Source organism: Bipolaris victoriae (genome assembly GCF_000527765.1).
Source record: "Bipolaris victoriae FI3 unplaced genomic scaffold scaffold_110, whole genome shotgun sequence".
Lineage (NCBI taxonomy): Eukaryota > Fungi > Ascomycota > Dothideomycetes > Pleosporales > Pleosporaceae > Bipolaris > Bipolaris victoriae.
The window spans coordinates 60,353-75,773 of NW_014575282.1; the positions used below are offsets into that span (position 1 = coordinate 60,353).

General features: G+C 51.5%; 8 protein-coding genes across 8 annotated transcripts; 4 read left to right on the plus strand and 4 right to left on the minus strand.

Annotated features, from left to right (window-relative positions):
• Positions 1–1,367: 1,367 nt before the first annotated feature.
• COCVIDRAFT_110440 (hypothetical protein) lies at positions 1,368–2,569 on the plus strand (the record flags this gene model as incomplete). The annotated part of the gene is made up of 3 exons (XM_014696920.1): positions 1,368–1,507; positions 1,637–1,849; positions 1,906–2,569. The coding sequence occupies 3 exons, from the start codon at positions 1,368–1,370 to the stop codon at positions 2,567–2,569; spliced, it is 1,017 nt and encodes a 338-aa protein (XP_014552406.1).
• Positions 2,570–3,177: 608 nt separating this feature from the next.
• COCVIDRAFT_110413 (hypothetical protein) lies at positions 3,178–6,436 on the minus strand (the record flags this gene model as incomplete). The annotated part of the gene is made up of 4 exons (XM_014696921.1): positions 3,178–3,303; positions 3,366–3,802; positions 3,904–6,079; positions 6,161–6,436. The coding sequence occupies 4 exons, from the start codon at positions 6,434–6,436 to the stop codon at positions 3,178–3,180; spliced, it is 3,015 nt and encodes a 1,004-aa protein (XP_014552407.1).
• A 442-nt stretch (positions 6,437–6,878) lies between these two features.
• Positions 6,879–8,110, plus strand: COCVIDRAFT_110375 (hypothetical protein; the record flags this gene model as incomplete). Its single annotated transcript, XM_014696922.1, has 2 exons — positions 6,879–7,413; positions 7,467–8,110. The coding sequence occupies 2 exons, from the start codon at positions 6,879–6,881 to the stop codon at positions 8,108–8,110; spliced, it is 1,179 nt and encodes a 392-aa protein (XP_014552408.1).
• A 55-nt stretch (positions 8,111–8,165) lies between these two features.
• COCVIDRAFT_30220 (hypothetical protein) lies at positions 8,166–8,748 on the minus strand (the record flags this gene model as incomplete). The annotated part of the gene is made up of 2 exons (XM_014696923.1): positions 8,166–8,481; positions 8,570–8,748. The coding sequence occupies 2 exons, from the start codon at positions 8,746–8,748 to the stop codon at positions 8,166–8,168; spliced, it is 495 nt and encodes a 164-aa protein (XP_014552409.1).
• Positions 8,749–9,038: 290 nt separating this feature from the next.
• On the minus strand, positions 9,039–10,219 carry COCVIDRAFT_110360 (hypothetical protein; the record flags this gene model as incomplete). The annotated part of the gene is made up of 2 exons (XM_014696924.1): positions 9,039–10,061; positions 10,115–10,219. 2 exons carry the CDS (start codon positions 10,217–10,219, stop codon positions 9,039–9,041), a joined length of 1,128 nt encoding a protein of 375 aa, XP_014552410.1.
• Positions 10,220–10,703: 484 nt separating this feature from the next.
• On the plus strand, positions 10,704–11,561 carry COCVIDRAFT_110420 (hypothetical protein; the record flags this gene model as incomplete). The annotated part of the gene is made up of 1 exon (XM_014696925.1): positions 10,704–11,561. The coding sequence occupies one exon, from the start codon at positions 10,704–10,706 to the stop codon at positions 11,559–11,561; it is 858 nt and encodes a 285-aa protein (XP_014552411.1).
• Positions 11,562–12,028: 467 nt separating this feature from the next.
• On the minus strand, positions 12,029–12,588 carry COCVIDRAFT_30223 (hypothetical protein; the record flags this gene model as incomplete). The annotated part of the gene is made up of 2 exons (XM_014696926.1): positions 12,029–12,472; positions 12,526–12,588. The coding sequence occupies 2 exons, from the start codon at positions 12,586–12,588 to the stop codon at positions 12,029–12,031; spliced, it is 507 nt and encodes a 168-aa protein (XP_014552412.1).
• A 276-nt stretch (positions 12,589–12,864) lies between these two features.
• On the plus strand, positions 12,865–15,396 carry COCVIDRAFT_30224 (hypothetical protein; the record flags this gene model as incomplete). The annotated part of the gene is made up of 1 exon (XM_014696927.1): positions 12,865–15,396. One exon carries the CDS (start codon positions 12,865–12,867, stop codon positions 15,394–15,396), a length of 2,532 nt encoding a protein of 843 aa, XP_014552413.1.
• Positions 15,397–15,421: the final 25 nt, after the last annotated feature.

The following is a 15,421-nucleotide window of genomic DNA, read 5'->3' on the forward strand; positions in this document are numbered from 1 at the left end:
AATTTATTATGGCAGAGGGCAATCTGCAAAGGGGAGTTTGAATTTGTTTGCATAGCATGCGATTACGATGATACCTTGGGCACCCTGTGCTGGGACAGATGAGATTTTCTAGTTATATTACGTACATAGTAATCAAGACATGATAAACAACAATAGTATTGGACTCCTACACCTTTGTGACTGAGGGCGTTGATACGACTGCGGGTTCGTTTACTCCGTACATACAGCATAGCAGCGGTAGAGTATGGTGCCCACTCTTATGCCGAAGATAACCATAGTAATCAATCAGCTTGGCCGTATGCCAATATATCCTCGAGTTAGTTCATTGGCCTAGGACTGCTTCTTCTCAAACCTTGTGTAGCCGTGCAGTGGGCTGCTGCTGGTTAGGCGTCCCACCGTGATCCACAGGTGGCCTTTTGGACTCGGTTACGCGGGTGGGATGGCTTGGCATTTTTTCCGCTCCACTCCGAACCAAGGCCGATAAAGTGGGTCCTCTGAGCGCCCAGGGATCGCTAACAGCCAAATCGCATCTCAGGCTTCTTCTGGCAAACGTCAGCCCAGCCAGCCGAGACTGCGCACTATTGAAGGCCCAAGACAAGGCAAGGGTGGGTGTGTGGCTGGTGGAGCGGAGTTGTCTTGGACATGCGGATTGATATAAGAGGAGGTATCAGCTGCATGTCGAAACAAGACCTGACAGATGTTTATCTCGAGGATCAACGTGACATGACAAGGCGTAGCGCTGTCACGGCAATAAATCCCCGGGCTAGGAGTGTCCAGCATACTGACTGTGTGTAAGCCCACTGCGCCCACTGCAGAGTTGCGCGGGTTGCCGAGTTTGGCCATCAGTAAGAAAATAGCCACCACACGGTCAATACGACCAACACGACCGTATGCGGTCGAGTGGCTTGCAGACCGGTCACTTATATACTGTGTGGTCGAATAGGGCTAAGAACCTGGAGAGCGAAGCTGACAATGGACGACGTGGCTTTGGAGGCTGTGTGGATGGAGATGTCATACACCCCAGGTGGAGCCTCGGATAAGATCAAGTCCGGGGTCCTATGTCTCTTAGGTCATAACCCATTGCGAACCTCCCCACCTGCTCACCCAAACCCAAACCAAACTCACCTTGTCACCCGCCGGCTACCGCGGAAATAGCAACAAAAAGGGCATTTTGCACCTGGTCCACGACCAAACGACTTATCGCCAGGGTATTCCATCTCGAGGCCATCGGTTGCACGCGCAATCCATTCCTGCCGACTTAGCCGCTTGCGTCAGTTCCGTCGCCCTGCGTTCCCCGCAACGTGCCTCTCCACCTGCATCGCTTTCTCTCCGATCCGATACCAAGACCAAGTAGACCGCAACTTGCCATGCCAGCAGTTTCTGGTGAGCACGATGTGCATTTTCTCCATGCGCGAGAATGGCAAAAGACTGTCGGCAACTCGGGCATGACGCCTACTGCATTTAGCTTCTTGATTCCTGTATTTGTCGTGGCCATCATAGCGCCTTTGTAAGTATTTCCAAATCTAGATAACCACCCCATCTCTATGCGAATCACCGTCTTTGGCGGGCGATTGTAAAACGAACTATTCCGACCAACGGTCAATATATGAGACGTTTGGGTTAATTGAATGGACAGTCTATGCATCTTTTGCATTCGCAAACGACGGCGAACACAGATTCCTGTCACAACACGGCTAACAACAAAAGTCAAGAAGCCTGCGCTTAGACGAGAAGAAGCAAGAGAAAAGCTTAAAGAAGTCACTGAGATATCTTCGCAAGCAAGCGATGTTGGAGAAGAAAACCGAGAGAGGCCCGAAGGAGAATCCCAGTCTATATCCGAGAAAGAATGGTATGCCAACCCATCATTCCGCATAGCATTGACATGAATTCTGACACACCCATCAGTGCCATATGTCTCTCAGCCCTCTACCCACCATCGCTGCCAGAGCCTGCGAAACTCTCACCAGAAACACCTAATGCCGACACTCCCGCACCTTCGTCCGTGACATCCGATCAACCTCCATCCACCAGCCCAACCACCACCACTGCCACCCCTCCCACCTCCACCCCCCAATCCGACTCGGAACCCATCCTTAAACTCACCGTTTGCTCCCATGAGTTCCACGCTGAATGTCTCGTATCCTGGTTCGTCCTGCGCAAAACCAGCTGCCCCATCTGCCGCTCCATGTACATGAGCAAAGAAGAAATGGACAAATACGACGAGGAAGAGCAAATCGCCCTCGGCGGCACTCCCTCTACCACCGTCGCAACGCCCACTCCGGATCTCGAAGCGCAGCAGACGGCAGCGCAGCCGGAAGCAACGGCTACGGTGCGCAACTGGCAGTACTTTTTGTACGGCCGTGATGCATATCGGCGGGCGAGAGAGAGACAGACTGGGGCGCAGACGCAGAGTCAACCTGCCGTCGAGATGCAGACTCAGTCTGCGACTGGTGGCGAGGAGAGCCAGCAATCTGATACTGAGGCTGCGCCTGTGCATGCTGAAGCGACAACACAGCAATCGGAGCAGCCGGCTAGATCAAGATGGCAACGATTGTTCAGACGGGGCTGATATCGTTCCACCACTGCGACATGACCGATACGACCTCGACCTTTGACGAGAAATTTTCACGTTTACCTATTGTACATCGTTCTTTCCTCCTTTCCCTCTCCCTCTTCCTCTCGTTCTTTTCTGGGAATTCTATACTACAAATGGGTTGTATGTGAATATATGGTTTCGGCGGATATACATCGTGTTTCGTTTTTTTTCTACTCACAGTTTGCACAGAGTTTGAGATACCCAGAAATGGTCTTTTTCTTCTTCAAAGGGAATATTCTTTTTGCTACGATTAGGTGTTTATCGTTTTTATGGAAAGTCAAGAGTAAATACTGGGTATATGGTACAGAATGTATTATAACGCACATATGGAATAATGATATTTCTTACCAAAGGAAAAATCAAGTGTTGTATTAGGGCTTGCACGCAAACTTGATTGAGATGATTGAAAAATTACCTTCACACAGAAAACACCAAGGATTCAAGCCAATCATACATCTATTATTGACACATGGACAAAATGGGGGGTATTTAGGTGAACAAAGACAAAAATCCCACCACCATCTACCAATAACACCAATATCTACCATCTAATTCAAAAAGGCCTTTTTTCTTCACCACATCTACTCCTTTGGTTTAAACACACGATGCCTAGCCAACAACTGCGAAATCATAAAATGCGATACGTCCTCGTCCGCCCAATACGTCATGTGACTAGCAATACTAGCCAGAAGTGAAATGTCAAAAGCCTATATTGTCTCAATGTTAACACGCATGATACCGAAGCAAATGAGAGACACAGGGTACTTACACCTTCCTGGATACTATAATCCACTCTCCCATTTGAATTCAACCGGCGCACTTTTTGTTCCTCCTTTTTCAGCTTGCGGCTTCGTTCCTCAAGCTCCTGCCACTCAAGATCCTTTTCAATGTCGTGTTCGCCGTCGTCTGTCTGTTGGCTCTTTCTGCGTTTCTGGAAGCCGGCAAAGAGGGTTTCAATGTCGGATTCGATCAGGGTGGGTGGATGCTCGCCGTCTTCGCCCTCGGCAATGGTTTCTTGGCCGAGGCGGCGGCGGCGTTCTTCGCTGATGAAGGCGCTCGTGGGCTCGTTGAGACCTGGGACGAGGTTTACGTTGCCGGAATTGGGAGCAGCAGTCAAGGGGCGAGAAGATCTTTGGCCTTGGGCGCTGCCGGTCATGTCGGATCCTGAGATGCCCAGACTTCGGTTGAGGAGTCCGCTTGCAATGCCTGTAAAATATTTCGTTAGCATAAAAGAAAACTCTGGGCCATTGTTGAAGAATCTAGCGTTGATCTCCAAACGTCGACTTTTGGATTAGATCGACACTTACCTGAGCCGAGTGAGGTCCAGAAGTCTGTCACACCCTGACCAACCCGTTGGCCAATGCCAGTGATACCCTGAGCGGCTGGCGTTCCGAAAATGCCCTTTTTCGTATATGGTAGGGGTTGCGCCTTCAGAGTGGACATGGCGGGTGATATCAAAGGTTCAAGACGATAGCTAATGGGATCGGTTGGGTGGAAGATGTTGAAAACCTGCTTGCAAAGTGGCGAGGAAGTTGTTATATCGAAAGCATGCTCATCAACTTCTGGCGCAAATGGGTCATCAATAGGCGTCGCAGGTGTTACCGGTGGGACAAAGGTAGATGAAGCAGCTTGTGGTCTTCCAGCAATCGTTCTTCCCTTGAGCATCTGGAAAAGTCCGATAGGCGATCCAAGGGCATAGAAATCCTCTACTTCAAAGTCCAGTTTCAGGCCTTCTTCAGTTGATCGCCGTTGTTTGGCTGATTGTGAACTTGGTTTCGCCTTGGGATCTTTTTGCATGCATAAAACATCAAACATGATAGCAGAACCAAGTGAGTGGCCAACAAGACTGACCTTACCCTTGAAAGAAGGGTTGCGCTCCTTGAAAAGGTGGTAGGCACGGTTGAGTTCCTTGACAACGATTCGCGAAATATGGCCTTTGTATGCGGGGCTTTGATATAGTAAAATGTCAAGAGCGAGATCTGTAAGAAAGTTACGAACGGCAGGAACACCTTCAACGGTAATATCCTCAAGGTTAGGGTACTCTTCGTCTTCATGGTCGAGATCGCCCAAGTCATGTTCCTTGCGATTATGCTTGAGACTCTGTTTTGGGAAATCTAGAAGGTGTCGCCAAATGATGGGAATGCACTGGATACGGTTGTTCTTGGTTGTTGACTCAACCTCCGCATTGAGAGCCTGTAGGTCGGGTGAAGCTGCATAAACAGACTTGAGAGATTTACGCATAGTGTTCACGTCATGGATGAAGTTGATTGACTCCATGCGCATGCCAAGTCGTTGCCCGATACCATGGGTGACCAGAAGCAGGTGCTCGATTTCACGGCCTTGGTCACTGTCGTTCTGAGCCTTGTAATCCTCGCGCATCTCCTTTTCCTCACGTTTTCGCATTGCCTCTTCCTGCTGCTGCTCATACTCGGGTTTCGATGATGTCAATAGTGAGGATACCTGTCTCTCCAGATTGCGTCTGCGCGTTTGCGAAGGTGACATGCTCCTTTCGTTCTCCGATGTGTCTTCGTCAGTATTAGCATCCGAATCCGACTGCTTGCCATGATCTGAACCATATGCCAGAGACGGAGTCTCGGGTCGCCCGCTCGGCTTTGCGCTCTGAGGGCCTTTGGTCGGAGCCGGCTGCTTCTTCTTGTCTGCCGGGTCCGTATACCCGCGAATGTATTTATTTCCAGCATAATGTGCGCCTCCAGCAAAGCGTTGGTACAACGTGCTACCCATACGTGACCACATATCGTCCGTCAGCAGCCATGCTGTTGTCTCATCTTGATAAGTCACAGTCGAATTCAGATGGGCACCGAAAAGGCGATGCGTCCTAGGCAGGTCTGCGGGGGCATTTGAATTTGTAGCAGAATCTGCTGGTTTTGCGTCTTCGGCCTGATTTTCAGCTTCCTTTTTCAGACTATCGTATGAAGACTTTGGTGTTACAGGATTCGATGTCGAGTCACGGTTCAGCCGGCCCAGCTCTTTTCGGTGGTCTTCACCAGCCAGCGGTCCCATGGACAGCGGTCTTGCGCGAGGCTGCGAAACTGCTCGCTTCTCCTCTGGTTTGCCAAATTTCCACGGCTTGACTTTTAGATAGCCTTCCTCGAGCTGCATAGCCAGACCCTCGTCAACAGCTTCGCCATCTGGTGTAAACCACGTTCCTCGTTTGACATCGTACACCGGCCCCAGCCAGTATGCTGGTGCCAACTCGCGTGTTTCTATCTCAACATCGAATAGATAGTCCTCGTTGACAGGAACCTTTGTAGTCTTGGGTGCCACGGGATTTGGTTGAATGGGCGTCGAAGGGCTTCCAATTCCTTTTCGCAACTCGTCCATATCCGCTTCGTCGGCTGTTTTCTGAAATGCTGTCTCGATAGCGCGCGAATCACTGGCACTAAAGGGTATCCACTTCCTAGGCTTAGGCAGGGCGGTATCGGGCGCCATGGCATGCTTGGAGAGGGGTTTCCTTTTCGGAGTCTGCGATTGTCAGTGGAAGAAGACATGGGACGACTCCTCCGAAACTCCTGCGCAAGACTCTCAGTACATCGGTGTACTTACGTCTATGGCATGGAACCATCTCACGGCCAGCGGAGGGCAGTCCTGAGGATAGCGCTTGAGGCTCAGCCGGTGCCTGCGATCGATAATATGGTCGCCTCCTTGCTGGGGAGCAAGCCCAGTCGCGATACGCTCCTTCTCCTTCTCTTGCTCCATCTTCTTCACTTTCTCCACACCTGCATCGGGCTTGGGCGTCGATGGAGGCTTGGGGGTGCCGGCACGAGAGGACCACGGTGAGAGATTTGAGAGGAAGCCCTGCTTGTTATCAGGGGCAGACATCCTGTCGACTGGCGGATTGCTCCCGCCCACGGAACGTAGTGTGGTGAGCCAGGACTGGGCGCGGTGTGGTGCAGCTTGGGGAAAGACGGGCTTCAGGCGGGGTGGGCGACAAAGCACGCGAAGAGCAATGCGTGGATGCAGCGTGGAAGCAGCGTGGAAGCGAGGTAATGGCGGTGAGAAAAGCAGAAACGAAATAAAAAACGAAGAATAGAAACGGGTAAGTAGGTAATGGAGAGAGGTCAGGTCATGGCATGTGCGTGTGCGTGTGCACTGAGTTGAAGCATGTCTTGCATGTGCCTGCCGCGACATAAGCCCGCGACCCGCCTGTTACATCACTCATTCCAGCCCCCTGTCGCTTCCCAACACGCGGGGCACCCATGAGCCCATCTGCATCCTTGATCATCTCCGAATAGCACCGCCATTGCACCCTCAAACCACCGCCATGGCGATCTATACGCTGGCTGACCTATATGTGCCCCCACGGCGATCGTCCTCGATCCCTCGTCAGTACCACCGCATGGCCGCCGCAGCGCGACAGGACCACCGCTTCTCTCTCGCCGATGCAGCGGACCTGAAGCCCAAACTCCAGGCCCTGGACAAGTCCCTAGCTGGCACATGCACCGGCCACAGCAGGGAGCTGGATTTTACCAGCATCGATGATGCAGTTAACATGCAGCCTCCTCATGTTGCCGTCTACGTCGACGGCTCAGAGGAATTTTTTCTCATGGTGAAGACTATCTCGCGACCAGACCTCATCCCCAAAGTCTTGGCCGAAGCAATCAAGGCCATGTCCCAGGGCCGGCCATATGTAAATATACAACGCACCTCAGACTTCAAAAAGGGCGCAGATCCTACTTTCTCCGACTTCCGCCCTATGCTGCCAGACATTGATCGCCTATGCGGAACTGATCTTGCCGGCGTCGTCGCCAGGCTCGAAGCTCAAGGCAAGCTGAGGGTTCCGTCCAGAGAGCAATTACGTGCCTGTACTGACATGGCACAGTCGCGCCTTTTCCCTTTTTGCGACTTCCAGCTGAGCTTCGCCTGCAGGTGTACTCGTACGTTCTGCCTGAACACCCTCGCGGTATTCTCCCGCCCTGGTGTCGCAAAAGCAATGGCCGACGCCTTGCTCTCATGCGCGTCAACAAGCAACTGCACAGTGAAGTGCGGAAACATTACTATGAGAATGTGAATTTCTTGATTGCAACCGTTTTCCAACTGGAAAACACGTCCTTATACGAAGACAACACCATTTCTATCCGCCAGTTAATAGAGAGTATGGATTCTAACATCTTTCCTCTGATCAAGCAGCTTTCCGTACGCATAAATGGTTCCTCGGTTCAGGAAACTCTTCGTACAGGGTCTAGATCGCCTCCATTTGCCTTAAAGTACATATTTGATACATTTCCAGGCCTTCAGCAACTCACTATCACGTTCGGTACCGCGCCCCGTTCTAACATGTGGGTGGGACAAGATCAGGAGTCTATCCAAGGCAAGTACATGGATGAGATGAAGACGCGCTTCATCAAATACATCCCGCCATCGATCAAAGTGTCTTGGTGGCACGAAGATGCAGCAAGATTCTTCAACAGCGACATGGTCGAGAAGTCCTTATGGAGCGCCATACAAGAGCGAGCATCAACATACACAGACGACAGCGTTAACACTTCATCTTGAATAATTCCCACTACACTCTATACCATTATGCGTACACGAATCCAAGCAAACCCCCCTACCCCAACAACGCAGCTGCCTTATAAATCTGATACACTGCCAACCCACTTCCAACTGCCCAAAAGCTACTCCTCACAAAACTCGTTGCGTGATCCGCAATCTGCACATACGACACTACGTACGCTGTCCTAACCGCAAACCACGCCGCCACAAATGTCGTCAGGCCCGTTGCATCACCAGACACTACTTCCCGTCCCAATCCGACGGCCGTCGTGCGCTCAGCAACGATGCTTGCGAGCACTGCAGTGGCAAAGAGGGGTAGTTGCTCCATGTTGTTTGATTGAGCGTTCTCAGCGCGTTGATATTTTTGGAAGCTGTTTTATCCCATGTCAGCTTCTTTTCTCATGCTCATATGTAAAATGGTACAAAACATTTGGAGTTGAAGGGAAAATAACGACATACATTGCATCTGGCACCTTCCCTTTTACAGCATCTGGGGATAGAGAGGCCTTGGGGTTCGCATTGTTGACTTTGTAGCCGTTGGAGGAGAGCAGGCTGCCTGCGTAGCCGTGGGGTATGAGGGAGAAGACGTAGTAGGCCGGGATGGCGAGGAGGGGGTAGTTGAGGCTGTTGGAAGGCATTTTTTTAATGCAATTGGCTTGGTGAGTAGTTGGTAGTTGGTATAGTTGAGTCTCTCTTGTAAGGGAAAAGAGAAGAATTGTTGTGTTTGAATGTTGCAGGATCGTCATGGACTCGTTAATGCTAGGATGTGAGGATTGACGTAGTCATGAGCTAGCCTTGTCAATATGACGCCAACGTTTCTGAACTACTAGGATCACAATCCTTTCCTGCGCCGGGAAACACTAGATTCATTTGAGAACGCATGTATCGACTAATAGTAACATCTATTCCCATCATCAAGTCTATCAAATCATGCAACCCTTGCAACACCCATAATATCCTCTTCCAGATGCAACGCCTGGAACTGCGTAAGCACCTCTGGCAACTTGGGCCTATTTCCATCAACAGCAGTATCCGTCCTCTCCTTTGCCGCAACGCCAATCATGAATTTTTCATCAAAAGCCTGAATCTCCACACGCGTATCGTCCAACCTCTTACTCTCATCTTTCTTCATACCCTTTACACCCGCAGGTCCCTTGCCATCGGCCTTCATCGTGAACCAAACCTCTGCATCGCTGATGCGTTCGCCCCATGTTCCATGTGTGCTACAGCGCGCAGGAGTCCCAGCACGGGGCGCACGCACGTTCTTGAATTCCAGCCGGGGGATCCACTGTGCGAGGAGAGCTTCGCCGTCCAGCTTGATGTAAGCCTCCTTGTAGCACCAAAACGTGTAGAAGCGGCGTAGCTTTGCATCAATCAGCAGCTCTGAATCAAATACTCGCTTCTCTCCATTCGGGAGCGTGATGCTGAGTTGTTTGTGCCGCGCACAACATCGATCGTGGCGACCAATTATCTCTTGCGTGACTATTGTGCCGTCGAGAAGAGGAAAGGGATCAACGTTGTACTTGAGATCGAACAATTCCTCTTGGCTGTAGATTTCGGCGTACATGTCTATCCAGCCGTCGAATCCCTCCTTGTCTATAACGCGGTATTCGTCTCTTTCGTTGACACAGACGATATCTACGCCTACTTCTGCATCTAGCTCGTCTGTCTTGCACCCAACCAAGGCCACTAGGCCTGCTTGGTGCGAGATGTTGAACTCAAGAGGTGCCGGGCCATGCTGTGGCGGAGGTAACAGCGCAATAGGCTTTCCATGCTTGGGATCCCGTTTGCGACCGAAGCGAATGTCTTTCCACGGGATCCCCAGCATCTTGTGGACGAACAGACGCTTGAGCAGTGCCGAGCCGAGGCTCATACGAGCATCAGCTATGTGGTACTTCCGCGTAATATTCTCGCGCTCCTCAAGGCTGACTAGTGAAAGTGCTTCTCGGGCCTAGGATAACAATTAATTCTGTGTCAGTGGAAGCCGGGGAGATGTAGACCAACAGCTTCGGAGTCCGTAATCTTGGTACCGGGCCATATTGACCGAGTATCCAGGAGCCAGCAAGTGAAACTGCTCCCTACTGTTCCGTTGTCGTCTTGGTCGGCCATTGCGCTTCAGGCGAAGCAATAATGGCAGTAACAAGACAGCTAGTCGAGCAAGCGATATAGTAGTCTGGATGGACGGGACAATTCCGAGCTGCGGACCCCACTTGGCGGGCTCTTCGGCTTATTTGAGTGTTTCGGCGCCCGACACAATGGCTTCGAGATTTAGTAATGCGTCATATTCGGAGTTTCTATATCATGATTGTTCCTTCACGGCATCAGCGGGGTTCCCGAGAGTCGAGGTCGATGATCCAGATAATGACGATCGGAGAAGCGATCCGGCTAGGGCTGAGATGAGATGGGTGACATACCTAGACTGCGGCTTTTAGTGGGGAACATTTGGGGTTTATCGATAAAGGTTTTGTCGCATTTCCCGTCACTTTCCGTCTGTGTGACTCCCATGTCATTCCATGCCGTAATCTCGTAGACATATTTTTCTTTCCTTTGTTTTCTCTGATTACGGAGTTGATCGGTGTCTCAAAGATTCAACATGACGGTTACGAATAGCGAACAGAAAGTCACAGTTGGCGTGCTTGCCCTCCAAGGCGCTTTCAGCGAACACATTCAACTCTTGCGCTCCGCGGCTTCTAATATCGCCTCCGCACCACCATTCCAGTTCATCCAAGTGCGCACTCCGGAGCAACTCGAGCAATGCGATGGCCTCATCATTCCTGGTGGCGAGAGCACAACCATGTCCCTCGTAGCTGCACGAAGCAACCTCCTTGAGCCCCTGCGTGACTTCGTCAAGGTTCAGCGCAAACCGACGTGGGGTACATGCGCCGGTCTCATATTGCTTGCAGAGAGCGCCAACCGGACAAAGAAGGGCGGGCAAGAATTGATCGGAGGTCTGGATGTGAGAGTGAACAGGAATCATTTTGGAAGGCAACAAGAAAGTTTCCAAGCCAATCTCAACCTGCCGTTCCTGGACGCCACAAGCGACACTGGCAAGAGCGATCCGTATCGATGTGTCTTTATACGTGCGCCTGTAGTCGAAAAGGTGTTGCCCACATCCAAAGCGGTTGGCATTCAGAAGGGTGAGAGTGAGAGGGAGGATACCGTCGTTGCGCCGAGTAAGACACCAGTCGATGATCTGGCAAGGAGGGAACTGGATCGGGAAGTCGAAATCATGGCCACATTGTCCACGAATGCGAAGCCACTACAAGACAACCAGGAGCACAATCACACGGGTGCAGAGGACATAATCGCCGTTCGCCAGGGCAATGTCTTTGGATGTAGTTTCCACCCAGAGCTGACTGACGACTCGCGCATACATGTGTGGTGGTTGGGCGAAGTCCTCAAGGCGGTAGAAAGAAGAGAGCAGTTCGAACTGGCGGACCGGACAAAGTGAGCTACGCATCCTATGAAAGAGTACTCAAGACTTGTATTTGTAGACCACATTACTATAAATCGCCCGAGCGGCAGGCGTTTTGAAGACGGCGGTGAATTTCAAAAGGTATCTGATATTCGGTTCCCTTGCTCTCATACGCATGTCTAGGAATACAAAACTAATCACTGATGTCGAAGATGGATGCCAAATTCTTCCAGTGCCATGCGTCAAACTCCGTCAAAGTGGAATGTGCAAATTCATTCCTGGGATCGATGATCCTGCTCGTTGTCTCCGTTCTGAGGAATAGCGAATTGAACCGTATGTCTTTTGCGCTAGTATAGCATCTCAAGACTCTGAGCCGAGATCTGCTTCTCATCATTTCTGCCGCGGTCGCTATTAGAAGCCCTCCATGTCGAGCCCGCGTCTCCGGATGGTTCCCTGTTGCTGCTGACATGCTGCTGCGCGATCGTGGAATCCTCAACACTGCTCTACTGCGCCTCATGGTATTCGTCCACCGCCCTTCCGTAACCACCGCGTCCAGGGTCATACTCGGCTCGGTACTCATCGCGCACCTGTCCACCACTCTTTCCACGGCCATACTGCCGTCCCTCGGTAAAACCCTCGTCCAGATCTGTCCTGATAACGCGCTCATCCAACTTGGTACCACCAATATACTTCATGCAGTCGAGCGCATCCTGATGTGTGTAGTACTCAACAAAGCAGAATCCGCAGGGTGTCTTTTGGAAACGATCGAGGCCCATTACTAGTCGCTTGATCTCGCCGCATTTTGAGAAGAGCTCGTGGATCTGCTCTTCGGTGGTGTAGAAGGAGAGATTGCCTACGTAGAGCGTGGTTGCATCTTTGAGTTTGTCTTCAGGCGAGGGCGAGCGGGCGCGGTCGTCGTCGCGTGTGTTACGGTCGCGTCTGCGTTTCTAAGAATTATTAGTACATGCGATATGGGTTGGAGCGCAAGGCTTATGAGTACCTTTGCTGTCGCATATGAGCTTGGTTTGTCGAGGCGATCGATTGTGCTTCGAAGCGCAGGCATGATGACGATTTGTTACACACGTGAAGGAATGTGTTCTAGATGCGACCGTATTCAGGCCACTCAAGCGCTATTACAAAGTTTGGTGTTGGAGTGATTATCGAGATCCAAGGTTGAGAGCTAGCTTGCAGCTGCCCCAGACGCGTCGGCCTTGGCGCGCTCTCTCAAAGCTGGAACTTTTGTTTGCTCATAGATTCCCCAACCTCCAAACAATCAAATTCACACCACTATCACCGGTAGATATCCAAACTTTTCGGCCTTACCGGGATAGTCTTCGCGATGCCCAAAATACTTGGCTACACCCCAGACTGGCTCAGCCGCCCGAATCCAGGCTATCACCTGTTTGCGCCGAAACACACGGACGGTAACGGAGTCGTAGCGAGAAGGCCGGAGCCAGGATCGCAAAGGACGATTGCGACAAGAGGCTCGGAGATATTTGTTGCGGTTGGAAATGAGATACGTTGGGCGGACCTGGTCAACTTGAAAGAAGAAGCGCAGCCCGCATACCGAACCCTCAGAGTCTCGATACCACTACCTATTACGCGTCTTACCATCTCCCCCGAAGAGGATTATCTCGCAGTTTCGACATCGCATACCGTCCATGTGATCCATCTCCCCGACCCGTCATTGCTCGAAGGCGGTGAAGAGGGCCCTTTGAAGCCAAAGACTTTCCAGCTAGGACCGACCGTACACGTTCTCGAAGAGTCCCCAGTTGCGACAGTGCTATGGCACCCTTTGGGATATCATGGGCGTTGCTTGGTCACAATCACAAAAGCGGGTGTGGTGCGGCTTTGGGAGATCAATCGCGCGGATAGGTCGACATTCAGCGAACCTGCGCTGTCAATTGATCTGCCTAAGCTGGCGAATGCGACAAGTGATCAGGATGATCTTAGCGCATCCAAGTTTGGAGCCTCCAAGGGCTTCTCCCCCGACTCTGTCGAGCTGGAAGTTGCGTCTGCGTGCTTTGGCGACTTCCCAGAGCAAGAGGGTGTCCACGGGTGGGCGCCAATGACGCTCTGGATCGCCACTGTATCTGGTGATGTGTATGCGCTCTGCCCGCTGCTACCGAGCAAGTGGCAATTGGTCGAGTCACCCGGCAGCTACACCTTTCTGGAGACCCTCACCTCATCAATCAATATCAATTACACTGAGACGTCCGAAGACGAAACAGTACCCAAAGACGAGCTGAAGACGGCGGAGAAGCAAGTTTCGTGGCTGTCAGATATTCTGTACGAGGAGCCTTTCATAGAAGAGCGACAACAAGGAGACACAGTCAAGGTCTTTGCCCGTCCGACAAGCGCTCCTGCAGTACCACTTCTCCAGGGACCGTTCACCATGACACCAGAGGTGGACGATTTCGAGCTCAGTGACATGATTGTCTTCTCGCTCAAGACTTTGTCGGAGAGCGAAGACGAAGAGACAGCAGCCGAGGGTTTGCCAACAGCTGTAGTATGCCTACTCACTGACACGAGCATGGTTCATGTATGCTTGGATTTGCAGGGCATCGTCGGACGCTGGCTACCATCACCGGAAGATGAGATTGATGTGACAGAAAGGCACGAGCATGAGTTGCTTATAGTGGAAACAATTGCTCTGGTTAAGGATGAGGTATCATCGTTCAACCAGAGCATCACGCCCGATGTACATACCGACTTTTCGTTTTTCGTTTCGCACGCCAGCGGCGTCTTCTACATCTCATTGGAGCCTTGGATCCGAAAGGTCGAGGTCGAGTTATCCCAATCCCAAACACAGGGCTCGGCCTTCCGTCTCAAGCGAGTGCTAGAGTCGGCAAACACGTCCGTGGACCAGTGTCTGCAACGACGCATTACTGGTAATGTAGCAGACCAAGAAGTCACAGCAGCAGTCGTCATTGAGGATGGAAACGTCGGTTACCTTCTCCTTACTAGCGTCAATGGCGAGCCCCAAGCTGCCCTCCTTGATGCGCCAGAAGATGGACTGCCTACTCAGGAAGAGCTTGCCGAGTATATGGCAATTGCCGGACCTCACAAAGAAGTTCGTGAGGCATGGCAACCGCCAAAGGAGCTTTACGATTCATTCGACCTGTTCAAATCCATTCACATCCCCGCACGACACCGAGGAACTCTTCAGGATGAGATCAGGCTGTCTCCTGCGAATCTCTCGCTGCTTATGGATGTCCACCGAGCACTTTCGGCGCAGACTTCAAAGTTGCAGCACGCAGTCTCAGATCTGTTCAACAGGGCGACCCGATTGCAGGAAGAGTTCCGAGACCAGATTTACAGGACATCGGAAATTGCGGCAAACATTGAAGATGTGACGTACAACGGTCAAGCAAGCTCAGTCGACGGATCAAACTACGAAAGTCTCAAGATTGATGATCGAATGGAGAGAGTCAAGGAACGACAGGAGCAGATTAACGCACGCTACGAGGCGCTCCGACGAAAGATGGTCAACATTGGTTCTAGTCAGTTGAGCGAGAAGGAAAGCAGCTGGATTGAAGAGCTACAGACAATGGAAAGCGCTGTGGATCCTTCGAGCAAAACTCTGACTGATGACGTTGACGGCAGCGAGCGGCCGGCGTGGCAGCGTCTGGAAAGGATCAAGCAAGTGCACCAAGAGCAAGCACGACAGATTGAAGAGGCGACCAAGTCGGCGAAACGGGGTGAGATTGAGGGAGTAAGGAGTAATGGTGTAAAGATAGCGAGCTACTCGAGAAAGGCGGAAAACGAGCAGGTGCAGGAGCTGATACAACGGAACAATGTGTTAGTTGAAGCTGCTACGGATAGGCTGAGGAGGTTGGGGGTGAATGTGCCAGTGGAGGCTGGGAGTTAGGCAGATGAAGTAACTGTGTATATGG